The 25,466-nt window shown below is 45.4% G+C and overlaps 1 protein-coding gene across 2 annotated transcripts in view; it reads left to right on the top strand.

The window, feature by feature from the left end:
• Window positions 1-25,466, top strand: part of APLP1 (amyloid beta precursor like protein 1) — a 53,666-nt gene that overhangs the window by 23,537 nt on the left and 4,663 nt on the right. The window contains exons 2-15 of one of the 2 annotated variants that reach the window (XM_075840456.1): window positions 7,238-7,387; window positions 8,905-9,034; window positions 9,300-9,412; window positions 10,039-10,211; window positions 10,535-10,707; window positions 14,937-15,058; window positions 15,226-15,300; window positions 18,828-18,986; window positions 19,079-19,207; window positions 19,314-19,413; window positions 20,797-20,931; window positions 21,093-21,116; window positions 21,517-21,587; window positions 21,690-21,749. In XM_075840456.1, coding sequence (XP_075696571.1) covers window positions 7,238-7,387; window positions 8,905-9,034; window positions 9,300-9,412; window positions 10,039-10,211; window positions 10,535-10,707; window positions 14,937-15,058; window positions 15,226-15,300; window positions 18,828-18,986; window positions 19,079-19,207; window positions 19,314-19,413; window positions 20,797-20,931; window positions 21,093-21,116; window positions 21,517-21,587; window positions 21,690-21,749 — 1,614 coding nt within the window. The remainder of the gene's footprint in view (window positions 1-7,237; window positions 7,388-8,904; window positions 9,035-9,299; window positions 9,413-10,038; window positions 10,212-10,534; window positions 10,708-14,936; window positions 15,059-15,225; window positions 15,301-18,827; window positions 18,987-19,078; window positions 19,208-19,313; window positions 19,414-20,796; window positions 20,932-21,092; window positions 21,117-21,516; window positions 21,588-21,689; window positions 21,750-25,466) is intronic. The other variant, XM_075840457.1, reaches the window with a different exon arrangement.

The following is a 25,466-nucleotide window of genomic DNA, read 5'->3' on the forward strand; positions in this document are numbered from 1 at the left end:
CTTTCCGTAGCGCTACGGATGGGTGTCCGTGCCGAAGAAATGTTGCGAAAATTATGGAACATGTCCGTTCTTTTGCATTTTGCGGGCCGTGCTCCCATACTTTGTATGGGAGCACGGCCCGAAAATGCGGGTGGCAGTCGGCGGCCGGCCGTGCCTGCAATCACGGGCACGGTCGTGTGCATGGGGCCTTACTCTTTAAATCTTTGGCAGTTAATTCGTTTTTTCTTCTCCACATGTTTCTTGCGACCCTGTTGACTATTTGCAACGAAATGTTTAATGGTTCTTGTTTGTTTTTGGAGTATTTTTGAGGATTTAAATTTTTATTTATATATATATATATATATATATATATGTATATGTATATGTGTGTGTGTGTTTTTTGTTTTTTTAACTGAATGCAGGCAGAACGGTAAAGCGGGTTCCTATCCCCGGGGAGAAGCGCGTATGACATGATGTATAAATATAGGGCTACGTTTAAGGCGACAGATGTAACGGGCTCCTCTAATAACACGGGAGAGGCCCGATGAGCCGCTAGGCCGGGAATAAAATGGTTGAGGCTGGTGGTGAGGTGGGAAGGTGTCAGTCAGAGGAAATCTGAAAAACATGTTGTAAATACGAGACGGGCGCCCGCAGGAATGAAAGCCGAGGAAATCGAGAGGCCCAGGAATATGAGATGAAAAAAGCAGATATGGGACTGGTGATCGGGAGGGCAGGAGACGTGAGAGGCGGCGGGGAGAGCGGGGGGAGAGGAGGAAGCGAAATCAGCCTTCACATCCATTTGGGAAGAGGTCGTCATGGCAACAGAGAAAGATAGAACATCTCCACCGGGAACCCGTTACCATGGCAGCTTATCTCCGAAAGTCAGCGCTAGAAGCTGAGACTGAGCAGGCCGGGGACATGGACCCTGTGGCTTTATAAGACGAAGCGTCTGGGGTTGTTCCCACTGTATCCGGTGGGGCCCGGCCGCCTCGCGTCTCACTCTACAACATGGCTGACACCGCTGACCTTGAGGGAGTCGCTCACAACCACATGTCACCCGCATCCAATCTGCATTAATCTTCTCACTCACATTCCCCTGTGATAAGTTATCGCAGCGATTTCTGTGGCGAAAAAAGGCGATTTGTGCCAATATTGATGCAAATAAACGATTAAATCAAAGTTTTATTTTATATCCGTACGAGGCACGGCGAATACTCAAACCGCTAATTTTTTATATCTTTATATTATAAGTACTATCCCCGGTGGTTTTGCGCAAAACACAGTCATATTCGTTCCCGCTTGTGAAAAATTAAAGTGAAGCAGTTGTCCATAGCAACCAATCAGATTCTAGCTCTTTCGATATTGAAAGCAGCCACCTGATTGGTTGCTATGGGCAACGGCACCATTTTCCCTTGTTTTGATCAATCTCTTCTATTATTAATTTAAGGAAATACATTTACACGTATGTGCGCCATTTATAGAGATCTTAGCCGCCATTTTCTGCTCATAACTGACAATTTTCTATCTTTGGGTGTGACTTAATTGGGTGGTAAGCGGGTAGAAGTGCGTTCCCACGTTGCGTCGGCCACAGGCGGACAAAACACGTCCACATACGGTGGGCAATGGTCGCACAGTTTTGTCGGTAATACCACACTGTTACTGGCAAAACCGCGCAGCCATTGGCCACCGCATGTGAGCTGCAACGTGAAAACGCACCCTAAAGCTATGTTTACATTGGCGTCAGCGGCGCCGTTCGGCACATGAATCGCTTTTTTCTATTCAAAACAACAGACACAAGACGAAACGTGACGTATGACGGGTCCGACAATGCGTTGCGATTTCCATTATAATCGAGAACCACGACACAATGTGAACAGAGCCTAACAGGTCACAGCTGGCGCAGACCATATAGAAGGGTTTTCGGGTGAATTTCAAGCGTGACGCTGCCCGTACCCTACTAGGGGCTGGACGAGGAATAATGTCCATTCTATTTTTACCGATTGCTATTTCCCTCCATGACAAATGACTGCTGTTATCTTATCTCCTGACTGCCCTCCCCCTCCTCCTCCGCCATAGTCCCACATCAGAACCTGACTAATTATACGGAGGAGGGAACGAGCTTCAAAACAAAATATGAGCCTGAGACAACATTAAGTCATTGTTTTCCCTCAGATATTGACTAGGTTTTCATGTGGAGCAACAGAACAGCGCCTCCAGTGGTCACATTTAGTATGGGAAGTGCAACGTGTTTAGAACACAATATGCAGGGCTGGATCAGATTCTGTGGAGGACTGTGGACGAAATCTGTGGAAACAACCCCTCACCTGGAAAATAATACTGTTATGAAGCCACCTAAATGAAAGTGCCACACTATACCTAAATGATACCGCCATACCTAGCCCCCTTATTACTGGCATGCAGTGATTACAGTATAATACCATAAAGGGCCTACATAATAGTGCCCAAATAATAGTCACAGACCAATAATACCACCATTCAGTGCCAAGTAACAATACCATACATTGCTCTTATGTCCATCATATATTATAGGTACAGTGAACACAGAAGAGTGTCCTACAGTGCCTAAAACAGTGTTTTATAGTGCCTATATAATACTGCCATACAGTGCCCACGTAATACTACCATACAGTGCCTACATAATACTGCCATACAGTGCCTACATAATACTGCCATACAGTGCCTACATAATACTGCCATACAGTGCCTACATAATACTGCCTTACAGTGTCCACATAATACTGCCATACAGTGCCTACATAATACTGCCATACAGTGCCCACATAATACTACCATACAGCGCCCACATAATACTGCCATACAGTGTCTACATAATACTGCCATACAGTGTCTACATAATACCGCCATACAGTGTCTACATAATACTACCATACAGCGCCCACATAATACTACCATAAAGTGTCTACATAATACTACCATACAGTGCCTAGCCCTACATAATACCGCCATACAGTGTCTACATAATACTGCCATACAGTGCCTATATAATACTGCCATACAGTGCCTACATAATACTGCCATAGTGTCTACATAATACTGCCATACAGTGTCTACATAATACTGCCATACACTGCCTACATAATACTACCATACAGTGCCTACATAATACTGCCGTACACTGCCTACATAATACTGCCATACAGTGTCCACATAATACTGCCATACTGTGCCTATATAATACTGCCGTACAGAGCCTACATAATACTGCCATACAATGTCTACATAATACTGCCATACAGTGCCTACATAATACTGCCATACAGTGCCTACATAATACTGCCATACAGTGCCTACATAATACTGCCATACAGTGACTACATAATACTGCCATACAGTGACTACATAATACTGCCATACAGTACCTACATAATACTGCCATACAGTGTCTACATAATACTGCCATACAGTACCTACATAATACTGCCATACAGTACCTACATAATACTGCCATACAGTGTCTACATAATACTGCCATACAGTACCTACATAATACTGCCATACAGTGCCTACATAATACTGCCATACAGTGCCTACATAATACTGCCATACAGTGCCCACATAATACTACCATACAGTGCCTGCATAATACTTTCATACAGTGTCTACATAATACTGCCATACAGTGCCTACATAATACTTTCATACAGTGCCTACATAATACTGCCATACAGTACCTACATAATACTGCCATACAGTGTCTACATAATAATGCCATACAGTGTCCACATAATACTACCATACTGTGCCTATATAATACTGCCGTACAGAGTCTACATAATACTGCCATATAGTGTGTACATAATACTGCCATACAATGTCTACATAATACTGCCATACAGTGTCTACATAATACTGCCATACACTGCCTACATAATACTACCATACAGTGCCTACATAATACTGCCGTACACTGCCTACATAATACTGCCATACAGTGTCCACATAATACTGCCATACTGTGCCTATATAATACTGCCGTACAGAGCCTACATAATACTGCCATACAATGTCTACATAATACTGCCATACAGTGTCTACATAATACTGCCATACAGTGCCTACATAATACTGCCATACAGTGCCTACATAATACTGCCATACAGTGTCTACATAATACTGCCATACAGTGTCTACATAATACTACCATACAGTGCCTACATAATACTGCCATACAGTGTCTACATAATACTGCCATACAGTGCCTACATAATACTGCCATACAGTGCCTACATAATACTACCATACAGTGCCTACATAATACTGCCATACAGTGCCTACATAATACTGCCATACAGTGCCTACATAATACTGCCATACAGTGCCTACATAATACTGCCATACAGTGCCTACATAATACTGCCATACAGTGCCTACATAATACTGCCATACAGTGCCTACATAATACTACCATACAGTGCCTACATAATACTGCCATACAGTGTCTACATAATACTGCCATACAGTGTCTACATAATACTGCCATACAGTGCCTACATAATACTGCATACATTGTCCACATAATACTGCCATACAGTGTCTACATAATACTGCCATACAGTGTCTACATAATACTGCCATACAGTGTCTACATAATACTGACATACAGTGCCTACATAATACTGCCATACAGTGCCTACATAATACTACCATACAGTGTCTACATAATACTGCCATACAGTGCCCACATAATACAGCCATGCAGCGTCTACATAATACTACCATACAGTGTCTACATAATACTACCATATAGTGTCTACATAATACTGCCATACAGCGCCTACATAATACTGCCATACAGCGCCTACATAATACAGCCATACAGTGTCTACATAATACTGCCATAAAGTGCCCAAATAACACTTCTCTATCGTCCATATAATACGGTCATACAGAGAACATATAACAGAGTCATGTAGTGCGGAAATATCCGTGCTGTGCATTGTCCATATAAAAACAGTAGCGCCATACAGTGAACACATAACAGTACCATACATCACTCATGTGATACTGCTATATAGGTCCAGTGCGTCATTATTATGGGATCCTATTGATTCATCTTAAAACACATAACCCCCTAGTTGCTTGTTTCATCCGGTTCTGTGTCCTCCCCATATATTGTATATACAGACACACACATACAGCCGCCATCACAGCGAGATCACTGCTCCTGCCTGATTCTCAGCAGACTTCCCTGTGTACTGTGATGGTGTTATATAACCGTTTCCCTCCGTCCGCGGCCGCTCTGTTTCTGGGTCGCCACCATCCGCATTTAATCTGCAATAATCATTATTTTAATTTTTCCAATTTTTTTAAGTGGCTACGGGCGGATAATTCTCTGCTGCGCTGTCAATACGTTCACGGGATTCCATAAACTGTGTTCACATCTGCAGCGTGTTCGGCTCTGTCAGTGGAGAAGAAGAAGAGAATAACGGAAGCAGCGGTTCCGTTGCGCAACGGGCACTACCAACGGTCGACGGAACCCATTTCGTCGGCTTTCCGTCGGGGGAGGGGAGCGGTGATTTTACCGGAGACATTAGCTCAGCATGCGGCGCTATTGTCTCCGGTAATCTACGCTAATTCCGGTCAGATCTGTGGCGGAGGCCGCTAACGGAGCCTCTGGCGCAGATGTGAACGACGCCCAAGAGATGCTTGTTTTTCAGCTTTACAGGGACCTGTTTAGGGGCCCCGGCTTAATGTGAGATGAGTGTCCACCTGAAAGAGCTCATGGGCTCTGTCACCCTATAAGCTTTAGGCCACTGTCCTACTATCTACCAGTCTATTGCCAGGAAGCACTGACAGAGGGAGCTGACCCAAATGAATTTTCTTAATGCAGCTTTGATCCCTACCCACCACATTTCTGTGATCACGGCTTTGAATACCATCGATCTGAGTTTAAGAATGATGTGATTATAAGTAAAGCTGGCCATAGAATTACGCCTCTACCAGGAAGTACTAACAGAGGGAGCTGACTCGTGTGTGTGTGTGTGTGTGTGTGTGTGTGTGTGTATATATTGATGCAGCTTTGATTTCGACCCAAAATGTTTCAGCGAGGAATATTTCAAATGTCATCCATCTAAGGTCACCATTTAGCCCATATGACTATAGGTAAAGCCGGCTAACCTGCCAGGAAGTACTGACAGAGGGATCTGACCTGTATGTATTTTGATGCAGCTTTAATTTCTACCCAAGACATTTCTTTGAGCAAAGCTTCACATGCTATAGCTAAGTTTAAGGATGCTATGACTGTATGTAAAACTGGCCGTCAAAGTCCGTTCCTGCCAAGAAGTACTGACAGAGGGAGCTGACATATTTTGGTGCAGCTTTGATTCTAACCCTTTGTGTTTCTCTGAGGTTCAGGCTGCAGTTATTGTAGGTAAAGCTGCCCCTACATGGGAAGATTTACCCCAACCCTATAGACAGCTTAAAGTGCTTTTCCTAAATCTGATAAATAGGGGGCTCAGCCGATCCCAAAAATGGCAGTGCCTAATCCATGTTCTCAGGAAGGGAGGGGTCCCAGCGGCTGGGAAAAGACCAGGCACCCCCCATAGAAAAACCATTTAAAGCCGGGATCACACACACGGTTTCGGTGCAGTTTCTAGCTCAGTTATTTTAGCCCAACATAAGAGTGGACACAGAAGATTGGAGACGATCCGGCTTATCTTTCACCGCTCCTTCCTTTTGGATCCACTTCTGGTTCTGACTTAAAAAAACGGATCCAAAAACTGCATCAAAAACTGCATCAAATCTGTGTGTGATCGTGGCCTTAAGCTCCATGTACTTTATGGGAATGTCTGAGGGGAAGAACTTCTAGATGATTTCCCTGAGCAAAACTGTCAGCTGACAACCGAGTAGGAGCAACGCGACCCGATGTAGACCGCCATGTCAAGGCTTCAACTCTGTGCTGTCGTAACTGACGGACATACGTGGTGGCTGCCGGTGACCTACATTTACTACCAGATTATGTCACATTCCATCGCTGTCAACGGTTCACAGCATCAAAATGCTGCCTGTGTAGAAGGACGAACTGCTGCAGCCCTGTAATAGTCCCTGTAATAGTCCCTGTAATAGTCCCTGTAATAGTCCCTGTAATACTCCATGTAATAGTCCCTGTAATACTCCTTATAATAGTCCCTGTAATAATTCCTATAATAGTCCTCGTAATCTTTTCTATAATAAGTGATATTGCAATAAACATGTCTTTTCTCTACTGGGTCTTCAGAACATCGCGGCATGGCGACCACAGTTGGCGCTCTTTTGCGGCCGGATCCCTCTTCACATGGACCTCATGAGAGGGGAGTGGGTGGCAGATCCTCGTGGAGTCCCCAGCTGCCCAGGAAGCAACGAGGAAATCTTACAATACTGCAGGCAGGTGAGGAACCGCCACTGACAGAAGAGGGAGCACTGCTACTGAGACGGTGTATCTAAGCCTCATGTCTGATACTGAGCCAGTGTATCTAAGCCTCATGTCTGATACTGAGCCGGTGTATCTAAGCCCCATGTGTGATACTGAGCCGGTGTATCTAATCCTATCATGTGTGATACTGTCTGCTGAGCTGCTGTATCTAATCCTATCATGTGTGATACTGTCTGCTGAGCTGTGTATCTAATCCTATCATGTGTGATACTATCTGCTGAGCCCTGTATCTAATCCTATCAAGTGTGATCCTGAGCCATGTATCTAATCCTATCATGTGTGATACTGTCTGCTGACATGTGTATCTAATCCTATCATGTGTGATACTGTCTGCTGAGCCGTGTATCTAATCCTACCGTGTGTGATACTGTCTGCTGAGCTGTGTATCTAATCCTATCATGTGTGATACTGTCTTCTGAGCCTCTGTATCTAATCCTATCATGTGTGATACTGTCTGCTGTGCTTTGTATCTAATCCTATCATGTGTGATACTGTCTGCTGAGCTGTGTATGTACTCCTATCATGTGTGATACTGTCTGCTGAGCTGTGTATCTAATCCTATCATGTGTGATACTGTCTGCTGAGCCGATGTATCTAATCCTATCATGTGTGATACTGTCTGCTGTGCTTTGTATCTAATCCTATCATGTGTGATACTGTCTGCTGAGCCGATGTATCTAATCCTATCATGTGTGATACTGTCTGCTGAGCCGTGTATCTAATCCTATCATGTGTGATACTGTCTGCTGAGCCGGTGTATCTAATCCTATCATGTGTGATACTGTCTGCTGAGCCGTGTATCTAATCCTATCATGTGTGATACTGTCTGCTGAGCTGCTGTATCTAATCCTATCATGTGTGATACTGTCTGCTGAGCTGTGTATCTAATCCTATCATGTGTGATACTATCTGCTGAGCCCTGTATCTAATCCTATCAAGTGTGATCCTGAGCCATGTATCTAATCCTATCATGTGTGATACTGTCTGCTGACATGTGTATCTAATCCTATCATGTGTGATACTGTCTGCTGAGCCGTGTATCTAATCCTACCGTGTGTGATACTGTCTGCTGAGCTGTGTATCTAATCCTATCATGTGTGATACTGTCTTCTGAGCCTCTGTATCTAATCCTATCATGTGTGATACTGTCTGCTGTGCTTTGTATCTAATCCTATCATGTGTGATACTGTCTGCTGAGCCGATGTATCTAATCCTATCATGTGTGATACTGTCTGCTGAGCCGTGTATCTAATCCTATCATGTGTGATACTGTCTGCTGAGCCGGTGTATCTAATCCTATCATGTGTGATACTGTCTGCTGAGCGAGTGTATCTAAGCCTATCATGTGTTTATAGTCTCTGCCAAGTCGGTGCATCTAAGCTTATGATGTGTGATACTGTCTCAGAGAAGCACAGTACTACACCCCCCATCGTGACTATATGGCATGTTGCTCTTTATTCCTCCTTCCGCAGATGTATCCCGAGTTACAGATCACGGGGGTGACAGAAGCCGCTCAGCCGGTCACTGTCACAAACTGGTGTCAGAAACAAAAACCTGAGTGCAAGCGTCGCCTACATATCGTAGTCCCGTATCTCTGCCTCGGTGAGTGTTATCTGGGGGGGGGGCAGGCGGGATGTTAGGGATGCCCCCTTATATTTAGTGGCTCTGGGGGAGAGGGGTTTATCTCACAGAGGATTATCTTTGTGTAATTCAACATCTTTGTGTAATTCAAAATATTCCCATACACTGACAGCAAGCAGAGCTCTTGCTGAAACGTCTATCATAAAGGTGCAGAACTTTTCGTTGTACAGTGATTAAGCTTTGTTGACAGGTCCGGCCCTTTAATGCCTGTTTTCTTCTTCGGCAGTGAATGAGTTTGTCAGCGACGCTTTGCTGGTCCCGGATAAATGTCGCTTCCTGCACCGCGAGCAGATGGACGTATGTGAGAGCTATCAGCACTGGCATGAGACGGCCCGCGCGGTGAGACCTCTGACCCTCCGCACTCCTCAGCAATTGACCCCCGCAGCAATGGCAGCGCCTATTATTAGGGCATTGTATTAGATTGGGAGCACTACACTGAGGGGTAATTGCCCCATTCTGGCCATGGGTCCTCAGCCACTACCCAAATGTCCAAATGGTTGGTCCGCTCCTCTTGGCTTATCTCATAAGAGCTATATATTAGCCAATCACAGGACAATATACATTGAAGCCTCATTCTCCACCATGTATGAGGGAATTGCCTTTTAAGCAATTTTCTAACTTATTTTCATTACAGAAAATGCTATAGAGTTGTCAGACCTTTAGGCCGCACTTATTGGGGGGGGGGGGTGGAAAGTTTTCTCGTACCTGGAAACCCCCTCTGAGCAGTTCATAAGAAGCAGTTCAATAATAATATTGTTTCTGCTGGCACTAGAGGGCGCTCACTGCATACTGATTTATTATTGAGTTTAATATGAGCTGTATAAATCCCTATGCAGTGAGCTCCCCCTAGTGGTGGCTGCAGGTTGTATCATATTATATACAGGAGTCAGGACAATGAGGAGCTCAGATAAGGCAGGAACAGTCTCCCATGACACCCTGACCCAAGAAGTCCTGTCTCTTCCCAGGCCTGTGCAGCAGAAGACCTAGATCTGCACAGTTATGGGATGCTGCTGCCATGCCACCCAGAAAGATTCCGAGGAGTGGAGTACGTCTGCTGCCCGACTCGTACGTCCCACCAGGTGGAACCCACAAGGGGCCAACCAATAACTGAGCTAGAGCCGCAGGACCCGGAGAGAGGGTAAGAGAAGAGGAATATATTGTATACTGTGCATGGTCCTTGGGTATGGAGCAGTATTTGGGCCCTTTTATTTCTTCATTAGTGGTGCCCACATATTATTTACATTGAGTGCTCCCGTCTGTGCCAACTAGATCTGTCCAAGTTTGGCACCAGCTTCGTCACAATACCCGCTCCTAGAGTGCCGCCATATACCCCAGGTCCGTAAGCAGCCACCAAACTGGGGATCTATTAGAGTCTAGATGACTGAATAGCAGGGGTAATATTGGTGACACGTAGGGGGCGCTGCGAGGCTTGGAGTAACCCGACTTATTGTTTCTCATCAGCGATGATGTTGAGATTGAAGAGGATAATGTTGACATCATTGACGAGGGAGGAGAGGACACTGCAGGGGCCAGTGAGGACCAGCACCCGCCTATATGGGATGATTACTTTGTGGGAAATGGAGAAGAAGAGGAAACGACCAGCAGCGCACCCACACTCCCACCAGAGGTTAAAGGTCAGACACCGCTTCTCTCCATTGTATTTCATACACACCATGTCCATATAGCTGCGGTCTCTGAGATATCAACTCGGGATGAGTTTACTGTATTTTGACGCCTTTGACACTTGACTTATGGCAGTATAATGTAGGCACAGTGTGGTAGTAGTATTTACGCACAGAATGGCGGTATTATTTAAGAACTGTATAATAGTATTATGTAGACATTGTATGGCTGTATTATGTAGGCACTGTATGGCAGTATTATGTAGACACTGTATGGCAGTATTATGTAGGCACTGTATGGCAGTATTATGTAGGCACTGTATGGCAGTATTATGTAGACACTGTATGGCAGTATTATGTAGACACTGTATGGCAGTATTATGTAGACACTGTATGGCTGTATTATGTAGACACTGTATGGCTGTATTATGTAGGCACTGTATGGCTGTATTATGTAGGCACTGTATGGCAGTATTATGTAGACACTGTATGGCAGTATTATGTAGGAAATGTATGGTAGTATTATGTAGGCACTGTATGGCTGTATTATGTAGGCACTGTATGGCTGTATTATGTAGGCACTGTATGGCTGTATTATGTAGGCACTGTATGGCAGTATTATGTAGGAAATGTATGGTAGTATTATATAGACACTGTATGGCAGTATTATGTAGGCACTGTATGGCAGTATTATGTAGACACTGTATGGCAGTATTATGTAGACACTGTATGGCTGTATTATGTAGACACTGTATGGCAGTATTATGTAGGAAATGTATGGTAGTATTATGTAGGCACTGTATGGCAGTATTATGTAGACACTGTATGGCAGCATTATGTAGGCACTGTATGGCTGTATTATGTAGGCACTGTATGGCAGTATTATGTAGACAATGTATGGCAGTAATATGTAGGCACTGTATGGCAGTATTATGTAGACACTGTATGGCAGTATTATGTAGACACTGTATGGCAGTATTATGTAGACACTGTATGGCAGTATTATGTAGACACTGTATGGCTGTATTATGTAGACACTGTATGGCAGTATTATGTAGGAAATGTATGGTAGTATTATGTAGGCACTGTATGGCAGTATTATGTAGACACTGTATGGCAGCATTATGTAGGCACTGTATGGCTGTATTATGTAGGCACTGTATGGCAGTATTATGTAGACAATGTATGGCAGTAATATGTAGGCACTGTATGGCAGTATTATGTAGACACTGTATGGCAGTATTATGTAGACACTGTATGGCAGTATTATGTAGACACTGTATGGCAGTATTATGTAGACACTGTATGGCAGTATTATGTAGACACTGTATGGCAGTATTATGTAGGCACTGTATGGCAGTATTATGTAGGCACTGTATGGCAGTATTATGTAGGCACTGTATGGCAGTATTATGTAGGCACTGTATGGCAGTATTATGTAGACACTGTATGGCAGTATTATGTAGACACTGTATGGCAGTATTATGTAGGCACTGTATGGCAGTATTATGTAGACACTGTATGGCAGTATTATGTAGGCACTGTATGGCAGTATTATGTAGGCACTGTATGGCAGTATTATGTAGGCACTGTATGGCAGTATTATGTAGGCACTGTATGGCAGTATTATGTAGGCACTGTATGGCAGTATTATGTAGACACTGTATGGCAGTATTATGTAGGCACTGTATGGCAGTATTATGTAGACACTGTATGGCAGTATTATGTAGGCACTGTATGGCAGTATTATGTAGACACTGTATGGCAGTATTATGTAGACACTGTATGGCAGTATTATGTAGACACTGTATGGCAGTATTATGTAGGCACTGTATGGCAGTATTATGTAGACACTGTATGGCAGTATTATGTAGACACTGTATGGCAGTATTATGTAGGCACTGTATGGCAGTATTATGTAGACACTGTATGGCAGTATTATGTAGACACTGTATGGCAGTATTATGTAGACACTGTATGGCAGTATTATGTAGACACTGTATGGCAGTATTATGTAGGCACTGTATGGCAGTATTATGTAGGCACTGTATGGCAGTATTATGTAGGCACTGTTTGGCAGTATTATGTAGGCACTGTATGGCAGTATTATGTAGACACTGTATGGCAGTATTATGTAGACACTGTATGGCAGTATTATGTAGGCACTGTATGGCAGTATTATGTAGGCACTGTATGGCAGTATTATGTAGACACTGTATGGTAGTATTATGTAGGCAGTGTATGGCAGTATTATGTAGACACTGTATGGCAGTATTATGTAGACACTGTATGGCAGTATTATGTAGACACTGTATGGCAGTATTATGTAGACACTGTATGGCAGTATTATGTAGACACTGTATGGCAGTATTATGTAGACACTGTATGGCAGTATTATGTAGGCACTGTATGGCAGTATTATGTAAGCACTGTATGGCAGTATTATGTATGGTAGTATTATGTAGACACTGTATGGCAGTATTATGTAGACACTGTATGGCAGTATTATGTAGGCACTGTATGGCAGTATTATGTAGACACTGTATGGCAGTATTATGTAGACACTGTATGGCAGTATTATGTAGACACTGTATGGTAGTATTATGCAGACACTGTATGGCAGTATTATGCAGACACTGTATGGCAGTATTATGTAGACACTGTATGGCAGTATTATGTAGACACTGTATGGCAGTATTATGTAGACACTGTATGGCAGTATTATGTAGACACTGTATGGCAGTATTATGTAGGCACTGTATGGCAGTATTATGTAAGCACTGTATGGCAGTATTATGTATGGTAGTATTATGTAGACACTGTATGGCAGTATTATGTAGACACTGTATGGCAGTATTATGTAGACACTGTATGGCAGTATTATGTAGGTACTGTATGGCAGTATTATGTAGGCAGTGTATGGCAGTATTATGTAGACACTGTATGGCAGTATTATGTAGGCACTGTATGGCAGTATTATGTAAGCACTGTATGGTAGTATGTAGACACTGTATGGCAGTATTATGTATGGTAGTATTATGTAGACACTGTATGGCAGTATTATGTAGGCACTGTATGGCAGTATTATGTAGGCACTGTATGGCAGTATTATGTAGGCACTGTATGGCGGTATTATGTAGGCACTGTATGGCGGTATTATGTAGACACTGTATGGCGGTATTATGTAGGCACTGTATGGCGGTATTATGTAGGCACTGTATGGCAGTATTATGTAGGCACTGTATGGCAGTATTATGTAGACACTGTATGGTAGTATTATGTAGGCACTGTATGGCAATATTATGTGGACACTGTATGGCAGTATTATGTAGACACTGTATGGCAGTATTATGTAGACACTGTATGGCAGTATTATGTAGACAATGTATGGCAGTATTATGTAGACACTGTATGGCAGTATTATGTAGGCACTGTATGGCAGTATTATGTAGACACTGTATGGCAGTATTATGTAGACAATGTATGGCAGTATTATGTAGGCACTGTATGGCAGTATTATGTAGACACTGTATGGCAGTATTATGTAGACACGGTATGGCAGTATTATGTAGGCAGTGTATGGCAGTATTATGTAGGCACTGTATGGTAGTGTTATGTAGACACTGTATGGCAGTATTATGTAGGTACTGTATGGCAGTATTATGTAGACACTGTATGGCAGTATTATGTAGGCACTGTATGGCAGTATTATGTAGGCACTGTATGGCAGTATTATGTAGACACTGTATGGCAGTATTATGTAGACACGGTATGGCAGTATTATGTAGACACTGTATGGCAGTATTATGTAGGCACTGTATGGCAGTATTATGTAGGCACTGTATGGCAGTATTATGTAGACACTGTATGGCAGTATTATGTAGACACGGTATGGCAGTATTATGTAGACACTGTATGGCAGTATTATGTAGGCACTGTATGGCAGTATTATGTAGGCACTGTACGGCAGTATTATGTAGGCACTGTATGGCAGTATTATGTAGGCACTGTATGGCAGTATTATGTAGACACTGTATGGCAGTATTATGTAGACAATGTATGGCAGTATTATTTCAGTAATATTGAGGAATCATTATTTTCAGTATTATTCCCCCTTCCTTATAGAGTCTCTGCTGTTTGCGTGTTTCTGCTCCTGATATTCCTGTCACTATTACTAGGCAGCATTTATAAATTTCAAGTAAGAGACAGACTGGATATAAAATGACTTGCTGTCTTTCCAGTTTCTCGTCCCACTGATGGGGTAGATATCTACTTTGAGTCACCTCGGGATGGATCTGAACACGCCAACTTCCTACGAGCAAAAATGGAGCTGGAGGAGAGACGGATGAAGCAGATCAACGAGGTGAGCGCAGGATGAGAAACCAACGGAAAATTATATCATATCAGAAAATCCTACTATTACTAAGTTGTTTAGGGCGGAATATACAAGGCCATATCTGTTGGGATGGACTGTGGGGGACTTTACTAGTTGGCACGAATTTTGGTGATAATTAAGCGTTGGCCTTCTAGGTTATGAAGGAGTGGGCGGAAGCAGATAATCAAGCCAAGAATCTACCCAAGTCCGACCGCCAAGCTCTGAATGAGGTATGTAGTCGCTGACTAATACAGAAGTGTATGGACTTATTATATTTGTACCCTGGCTCTCATAGTCATGATAAATTCTGGACTCATCACTGTAGAGTGGGAGATGTTTGGGAGGTCCATACTACTCATCATATCATGAAGCCAAGACTTCCGAGTAACATCAATGGCGTTAAATGCAGGATTCTTAATTGTGGGGTCTGAAGATCCTAGTTTAAGCACAGTAGGGTCAGTCATGATGAAATAATGGGCCATATACTGGACTATCCTGACTTGATGAGGTTAAAGGATGGTCAAGGTCATCTTGGATGAGATCTGGAGGTTGTCCTCTGAGATGATCCCTAATGGAATTGGTAGATGATCCATCAAGTCTCAAATTAAAGCTAATAGGATGGTGGAGGGTTCATCCCATCAAGACTGGCAGAAGACCTAATAGGATATTGGTTGTCCCACCGTACTCATTAGGACTTAGGATATCCAATCACAAGGTGATCGACCATCATGTCGGGAGATAGACCACTAGGCTCCTGGTGGTACCATCATGACTTGTATGAAGACTGATAGGATGGTGGAGGGTTCATCCCATCAAGAAGACCTAATAGGATATTGGTTGTCCCACCGTACTCATTAGGACTTAGGATATCCAATCACATCTAAAAGGGAAGGTGATCGACCATCATGTCGGGAGATAGACCACTAGGCTCCTGGTGGTACCATCATGAATTGTATGAAGACTGGTGGGATGGTGGTGGTCACATCATGTCTGGGATGAGAACTAATGGAATGGTAGTAGTCCTGTGATGACTGGGACTATGATAGGCTTATAGGATAGTGGTGGCTCCATTATAAATGGGATGGTTGTTCCATCATGCTGGATTAAGACCTAAAATTGTGGTGGACTTATCGTAACTGGGATGTGGTGGTCCCATTGAGATGTGAGTATGTTGAAGGCTTTTGGTTCCCATCACAACCGAGATGAAGACTACTGGGACGGTCGTGGTCCTATCATGGCGGAAAGGACGTTGGATGAGATCCTAATGGATGTTGAGTTCAATTCATTTTTCCTAGAAAATTCCTCACCAGCCTATGGAGTAGATGAAGTCTAAGTTGCCAGTCACTGCCCATATGATAAGTTATAGGACAACCTCGCGCCCAAGATGGCAGCCTGCCCTAGAACCGTACAACAGAACATTATGGACACGTTCCGTATAAGCCTTCCAGATACCTCATGTATAGATGTAGCAGAGCTGAGTGTCATTGGCACCACACATTGTGATAAAACGAGCGGTCACAAGGTACAAATAATACAAAGTGAGCTCTGCTACATCTTTTTACTAAACTCAGGTAAGCATCATTTGGCCGGTTGGCGACATAAATATTTAATTGAACCCCCCCCCCCCCCCTTTCCTACACATAACTTGCCCCTCCCCCACTTCCACCGGAAAAAAAACATACAGAAGAAAATATTAATTATTTCAGAGCGACAGGAGAATTTCCCATGATAATATCCTGGGTTTTTGGAGCCATTAGCAGTGAAAACCGATACGAGAGACAGATGTAAAAGTCATTTATTTTGCAAATCCCTAATGTCCGGGGAAAGCGATAGCTTTTAGTCCCACTTAAGTCTGTATGGCGGCGTCGTGTTACCGCGGAGCGCAGGAGATAACATAACAAGGAGCGGGAGGAGATATGAAACCCCATCTGATCCGATAGCTGCGTGTTATAAAAACAAAATATGGGACATGACGGCGCAGGGGGCGGGAGCTTGTGTAATAACGGATTTCGTTACGCGGCGCAGTGGATGTCGTCCTGTCTCCCAGGATAAGCCCTTCATCCGCGGATATTATTTTGGCTAACAACCCAGAATCTCCGGCATATTCTGACCAATCAGCAAATTGTGGAAATATGGAGGATTCATGACGTGATCGAGATAAGAGCAGCCGGTCGTGTTACGTAAAGTCACAGAAGTGATCCGCACAACTCAACACTCCCCGCATGTATCATATGTGATACCGGAGGCTGAGCTGTGTATCTAATCCTATCATGTGTGATACCGGAGACTGAGTTGTGTATCTAATCCTATCATGTGTGATACTGGAGGCTGAGCTGTGTATCTAATCCTATCATGGAGATACTGTCTGCTGAGCGGTGTATCTAATCCTATCATGTGTGATACTGTCTGCTGAGCCGTGTATCTAAGCCTATCATGTGTGATACTGCCTACTGAGCTGTGTATCTAATCCTATCATATGTGATACTGTCTGCTGAGCTATGTATCTAATCCTATCATGTGTGATACTGTCTGCTGAGCCGCTCTATCTAATCCTATCATGTGTGATACAGTCTGCTGAGCCGTGTATCTAATCCTATCATGTGTGATACTGGAGGCTGAGCTGTGTATCTAATCCTATCATGTGTGATACTGTCTGCTGAGCTGTGTATCTAATCCTATCATGTGTGATACTGGAGGCTGAGCTGTGTATCTAATCCTATCATGGAGATACTGTCTGCTGAGCGGTGTATCTAATCCTATCATGGGTGATACTGTCTGCTGAGCCGTGTATCTAAGCCTATCATGTGTGATACTGCCTGCTGAGCTGTGTATCTAATCCTATCATATGTGATACTGTCTGCTGAGCTATGTATCTAATCCTATCATATGTGATACTGTCTGCTGAGCTATGTATCTAATCCTATCATGTGTGATACTGTCTGCTGAGCCGCTCTATCTAATCCTATCATGTGTGATACAGTCTGCTGAGCCGTGTATCTAATCCTATCATGTGTGATACTGGAGGCTGAGCTGTGTATCTAATCCTATCATGTGTGATACTGTCTGCTGAGCTGTGTATCTAATCCTATCATGTGTGATACTGGAGGCTGAGCTGTGTATCTAATCCTATCATGGAGATACTGTCTGCTGAGCGGTGTATCTAATCCTATCATGGGTGATACTGTCTGCTGAGCCGTGTATCTAAGCCTATCATGTGTGATACTGCCTGCTGAGCTGTGTATCTAATCCTATCATGTGTGATACTGTCTGCTGAGCCGCTCTATCTAATCCTATCATGTGTGATACAGTCTGCTGAGCCGTGTATCTAATCCTATCATGTGTGATACTGTCTGCTGAGCTGTGTATCTAATCCTATCATGTGTGATACGGTCTGCTGAGCTGTGTATCTAATCCTATCATGTGTGATACGGTCTGCTGAGCTGTGTATCTAATCCTATCATGTGTGATACTGTCTACTGAGCCACTGTATCTAATCCTATCATGTGTGATACTGTCTGCTGAGCCCTGTATCTAATCCCATCATGTGTGATACAGTCTCCTGAGCCCTGTATCTAATCCCAACATGTGTGATACAGTCTGCTGAGCTGTGTATCTAATCCTATCATGTGTCATACGGTCTGCTGAGCTGCTGTATCTAATCCAGTGGAGCATGTTTGTATATAGGACTATAGATCTGATCACATGTAGATTCTCCCGCCTTGTTGTAACGTTTCGCTGACTGTCGTTCTTCTTCCAGCACTTTCAATCAATCTTACAAACCCTGGAGAGTCAGATTTCAGCTCAGCGCCAGCGTTTGGTGGAGACGCACCTGGGTCGGGTGGTTGCAGCTCTCAATGATAACCGCAGGGCGGCGCTGGAGAACTACTTGGCAAGCGTACAGACCACACCCCTGGATGTAAGCCCCTCCTCCTCTGTCCGCTTCAGACATGTTTTGGCGTTTTCAGACACGATAATCAGAACATTATTTTGTGTCCTGGTTTCGAGCAGCCGGAGAAGGTTCTGTTGGCCCTGAAGAAATATATCCACGCAGAGCAGAAGGACCAGCGCCACACGGTGCGTCACTACCAGCACGTCAGCAGCGCCGAACCCGACAGAGCCGAGACCATTCAGTTCCAGGTACTGGCTCCGGCCCTCGGTCGTCTCTCTCTTTCTCTCTTGACCTGTCTCTGGCTTTCTCTCACCTCCTCTGTCAGTCATTGCGGTCTGCTGGTGTCTTCTTCAGGTTCTCACGCACCTCCGGGTCATCGAGGAGCGAGTCAACCAGTCCCTATCTCTGCTGTACCGCAACCCCCAGCTGTCTCCGGAGCTACGAGAGCAGATCGGTGAGTGTGACGTGCGGCCGACCTTAGACTACAAGGCCCCCTGTCTGAACGTCTACTTAGAAATACCTCCATCTTTCCATAGGACACCCACACAGAGCACATACTGCACCCACACGGCGCACACACGGCACCCACACGGCGCACACATAACACCCACACAGCGCACACACAGCAGCCACACACAGGGCTAGTACGGCACCCACACTGCACCCACACAGCGCACGTACAGCAGCCATACACTGCACCCACACAGCGCGCACACACAGCAGCCACACAGCGCACACACAGCAGCCACACAGCGCACACACAGCAGCCACACAGCGCACACACACAGGGCTAGTACGGCACCCACACAGCGCACACATACTGCACCCGCACAGCGCACACACAGCAGCCACACAGCGCACACACAGCAGCCACACAGCGCACACACACAGGGCTAGTACGGCACCCACACAGCGCACACATACTGCACCCGCACAGCGCACACACAGCAGCCACACAGCGCACACACACAGGGCTAGTACGGCACCCACACAGCGCACACATACTGCACCCGCACAGCGCACGTACAGCAGCCATACACTGCACCCACACAGCGCGCACACACAGCAGCCACACAGCGCACACACAGCAGCCACACAGCGCACACACACAGGGCTAGTACGGCACACATACTGCACCCGCACAGCGCACACACAGCAGCCACACAGCGCACACACAGCAGCCACACAGCGCACACACACAGGGCTAGTACGGCACCCACACAGCGCACACATACTGCACCCGCACAGCGCACACACAGCAGCCACACAGCGCACACACACAGGGCTAGTACGGCACCCACACAGCGCACACATACTGCACCCGCACAGCGCACACACAGCAGCCACACAGCGCACACACAGCAGCCACACAGCGCACACACACAGGGCTAGTACGGCACCCACACAGCGCACGTACGGCACCCACACAGCAGCCACACAGCAGCCACACAGCGCACATACTGCACCCGCACAGCGCACACACAGCAGCCACACAGCGCACATACTGCACCCGCACAGCAGCCACACAGTACCGTGGGCATAACTACAGCCTTCTCTTTCCAGCTTTGATAATGTGTTACAATGTATCAGTGCAGGTAACATGTATCAGTCTGGACTCCTCACTTGACAGAATTTTTTTTAGACTGGATACAACTGTAACAAATCCTCAACCGTGAGAAGTATTAGGTCTGTATACGTTTTCAGTCTCTGGATGTAAACAAGAATATTCCCAGTCACTGACAACAAACAGAGATCTGTAAAATGTTAAAGAACTTGCTATTAGACCAGGATTAAGCTGAAAGTTGGACCATTGATTGGTCGTTTTGTTATTTTGCAGAGATTTGGCTGCGCTCTGAATGGGTCGGAGCCAGCGATCTCCTGAGCTCATCACAGAAGAAGGTGATCGACGACACTGACTACCCCGAGATGAGGGTTCCCCCCCAAAACTCCGCCGAGACGTCTCAAGGAGAGGGTGAGGCGGCTGAAGTCTTGTCTGTCTTCTTGGCCCATTCCCTTTTCTTGGCTGTCTCTTTAGATCTTGGGTTTGTGTGGTCTCTTATGAATACCTTCTCTCTCTTTCTCCTCTTGCTTGTCTCCTTCTTGCTTTTTGACTTTTGGGGGACGGCTCATCAGACTCCCAGCAGATAGAGCGGAAAGGTCAGTGCTTGGGTTATGCGTCTGTCTCTTTAAATCTCTTCTGTATCCTCCAGCGACCGTCTGCTGCCCATTGGGCGTCATTAAAAAAAACAAAAACAGCGGCGGCGTCTATGGCAACCAATCAGATTCTTCCGCTCAAAATATATGATCCCTTGATTCCGTGTATGCGTTATATCTACTCTTGGGAAAGCGGAGTGATGGCAAATATGGCCGCCGTTATGGTTTCCACATGTTTTCGAAGACTAATGAATTAAAAATGGCGGCCATCAAACTTAACGAGTGATGTAATTGGTTGCTATGGGCCACAGCGCTGTTCTTATGAGCTCCGTTTTTAAATACGTGACCCCCTTTTATGTTCCGTGTATCCCGATGTGACGGGGTCTTCCTATATTTCCTGCAGGCTCGGCGGTCTGGGACATGTACTCGGATTTCCCCCCCAGCGAGAGGACGATTACGTTTCCCGGACAGAAGGTGAGACGCGCTCACAGATGATCTCTGTAGGGTGGGGGGTATATATGGGATATACTGTATAAGGGCCTGGGGAATGGCTAACGGGGTCCCTCTGATATTTAGGATAACGGGTCAGTGAAGCAGGTTCACTACCAGTCCGAAGACATCCAGCGCGATGAACTGGTGAGTAGAGCATAAGCCTGCCCCCTGCTGGTGGTCCCCAGTATAGCACCTCATATACAGCTACGTATAGATAGATTATCTATTGTAAGGGGATTAGGTAGCGGGACAGTCGTCTCCTGGGGTAGACGGGCACTCGGTATCAAACACGCCAGTAAATTTCGGCTAAAAATCCCCTGGGATGACGACCATATAGCAATTCAAATGGAGAATACCCTGTGGATGACTGAGGGACCTCACGTACTGCAAACATGAGATAACTCCTTCATGACTCGTGACATAAAAGGGGCACCCTGGTCTGTAAGGATCTCCTTTGGTATTCCCACTCGACTGAACACCTGCACCAACTCTTTAGCGATGGTCCTGGATGACGTATTACGCAATGGTATAGCTTCAGGATAACGAGTCACATAATCCATAATAACTAAAATATGCCGGTGGCCTGGTGACCATTTTATAATAGGCCCTACCAGGTCCATTGCTATTCGTTCAAATGGCACCTCAATAATTGGTAGAGGCACCAAGGGACTACGATAGTGCGGTCTGGGAGCCCAAATCTGGCACTCAGGGCAGGAATCACAAAAATTGTTCACATCTTTGGGAACCCCAGGCCAAAAAACAAAATCTTTGTAGGATTCTCTCAGTGGTTTTTTTTTTTCAACTCCCAAATGTCCCCCCATAACATGGCCATGAGCAAGATCTAACACCGTGGTTCTAAATGCTTTAGGGACCACTAATTGTTCCAAGAGATCTTCTCTCTTTTTTTACCACCTGATACAACAGGTCCCTTTTTATAGCCATGTAGGGAAAAGAAAGTCTAGTATCCGGCACCACCAGTTCCTCATCAATAACCCTCACATTTTCCCCGGCTCTCATTAGGATCTTTTAACTGCTCAGCACCAAACAGATCTTTTCTCACTTCCAGATCCGGCATATTGTCAGTCAGGAGGGCTTCTCTCTCTGGATTGCTCGGACTCTCTGTAGGGACAGTATCACTATGGTCAGCGTCCTCAGAGTCTTCGGCCATGACAGAAAAGGGAATAGTGTGTGCATCTACCGCAGCCGCGCCCGCCGGCATATAGACTTCTGTACTAGCCTTACCCCTAACATTGTCCTCATATACAAGCAGTGTAATAGTAATTCTATTTTTTACCACAACTTCCAGAAATGTGGGAAATCTCGCCCCACAATGACATCATGCATTAACAATGGTACTAAACCCACCGTGAACTTTACTGCACCAAACTGGGTGTTTATGTCCACCATAGCGGTGTGGTAATCACAGGCCCATGGACTTCTATTGGCCACGGGTACCTCCCCGTTTTCTTACGGGAAGGTGCCCGGGCCGTTGAAAAATATAGAACATGTCCTATTTCAGGCTGTAATTACGGCACGGGCAGGCCCATAGAAGTCTATGGGGCTCCCGTAATTACAGGTGACTACGTGTGTGCACCCGTAATTACGGGAGCGTTGCTAGGCGACGTCAGTAAATAGTCACTGTCCAGGGTGCTGAAAGAGTTAAGCGATCGGCAGTAACTGTTTCAGCACCCTGGACAGTGACTACCGATCAGAATATAGATCAACCTGTAAAAAAAATAGAAGTTCATACTTACCGAGAACTCTCGGCTTCTTCCTCCAGTCCAACCTCCTGGGATGACATTTCAGTCCAAGTGACGGCTGCAGCCAATCACAGGCCAATCACAGGCTGCAGCCAATCACAGGCCAATCACAGGCTGCAGTGGTCACATGGACTGCCGCGTCATCCAGGGAGGTCGGGCTGGATGCCGAAAGAGGGACGCGTCACCAAGACAACGGCCGGGTAAGTGTGAATTTCTTTTACTTTTACTACGGAAAGGGCTGCCCCTTCTCTCTATCCTGCACTGATAGAGAGAAGGGGCTGCCGATTAGTGCAGTGCAATTTTGCAGCGACAACGTGCCCGTAAATACGGGTGGAATACTGGTGACACCAGACCCGTATTTACGGGCACGGGTCCGTAAATACTGGTGCAATATGTGTCGAATACGTGTGACAAAGGACCCGTATTTATGGGAAGAAAAAAATACGTTCGTGTGCATGAGGCCTTACCTGGTAATCCTGTAGTTCTCCGCTGTGGGGCTAGGGTGCGCTGTGGCAGATTCATCAGCTCCTCGGCTGCTGTGTACCTCTCCACCATCTGGTCAGCATTTTTGGGATCCCCATGGCTTACCCACTTGCGTAAAGTAACAGGCAGGGACCATTTGTATTGATCCATTACCACCCGTTCCACCATCTGTGGACCGGTCAGAATCTCCGGCTGCAACGACTTCTTGGTAAGGTGGATGAGGTCGTGCATTTGGGAGCGGGGAGGTTTGTCCATTTGGTAGGCCCAGTTGTGCACACGCTGTGCGCGGACGGAAACTGTAACTCCCAGTCTGGTTAAAATTTCCTTTTTCGGCTTGTCATAGTTTATGGCATCCTGGTTATCCAAGTCAAAGTATGCCGTCTGCGATTCCCCTGAAAGGAACGGTGCCACAAGTCCTGCCCACTGTTCCTTTGGCCAACCCTCTCATTCAGCGGTTCAGCCTGTGTAGCCTCCAGTTGGGCAGTCAGTCTGCGGTTTGTTTCATCCAGAGCCATCTGCTGCACCCTGGTAGCCTCCTGTTGTGCTCTGGTAGCCTCCTTTTGTGTTGCCACCGCATGCAGCATCGCTTTAAGCATCTCCATCATCTTCTAAGGTGCAGAGTATCACTCTTTGGAAAAATGCAATATATAAGGGACTCTGGCCCTTTAAGGTTTTTTGTTTTGTTTTTCCACAGTGCCCGCATTCTCCACCAATTGTAAGGGGATTAGGTAGCGGGACAGTCGTCTCCTGGGGTAGACGGGCACTCGGTATCAAACACGCCAGTAAATTTCAGTCCGCACAGCAAAGATGTGGTACTACCGGCCTCAGTCAGTTTTATTTACAGGTTGTACATGAATAAAAAGAAAACTCTATGCCTGTCCCGCACTAACTATACAGTCTGGTATCCTAACTAACACAGTGCAGGCCTAATGCCTGGCACCATAAACCATGCCGACCATACAACCTGTCATGACTGCAGCCGGTTTTGCTCTCACAAGCTCCTCTCCCAAGGCTGAGAGAGAGTGTGACTGCACTGCTGCCTTTTTAAAGGGCTATCACACCTGACCCCAGATTAATAGCTAGACAGCCCAAGACCAGGACTGTGTGGATGGAGTGGGGACCCTCCGGTCTCTCCCCACTCCAACAACCAGGCCCTTTTCCAGGTTTTAGATAAAACCTATTGCAGAGGGAGAACCCCATTCTCTGCCGAATTTAGTCCCTGGTTATTTTCAGATAGCAGAAGACAGAAATCTTGGGGAAATATAGACCTCGTCCACAACCTGTCCAGATGGTCTGTCACACTATGTAAAATTATTAAAGGGGGCTTCCGGTTTTATGTAAGTGAAGTTCAATCCTTTCTGAAACTTCATCAATTTGCTCCAAAAATTTGACTTTTCTGGAATTTTTGCCAATCACGGAAAATACAGAGAAGAGAATCTGGCGTAGATTTCCATATCTGGCGCACAGGTGGACGGAGAGGCACCGTATTTCATAACGTCCATACGCTTCTTAATAAATCAGGCGCATATTACTCCAACCTAACGCATATAAAGCGCCAGTCTAAGTAAATCCCGCCCTTTGAGTTTCAATTATTCACCAGATCTCTGCTTGCTGTTAG

This window comes from Rhinoderma darwinii, chromosome 10 (genome assembly GCF_050947455.1).
Source record: "Rhinoderma darwinii isolate aRhiDar2 chromosome 10, aRhiDar2.hap1, whole genome shotgun sequence".
NCBI classification, from domain to species: Eukaryota; Metazoa; Chordata; class Amphibia; order Anura; family Rhinodermatidae; genus Rhinoderma; species Rhinoderma darwinii.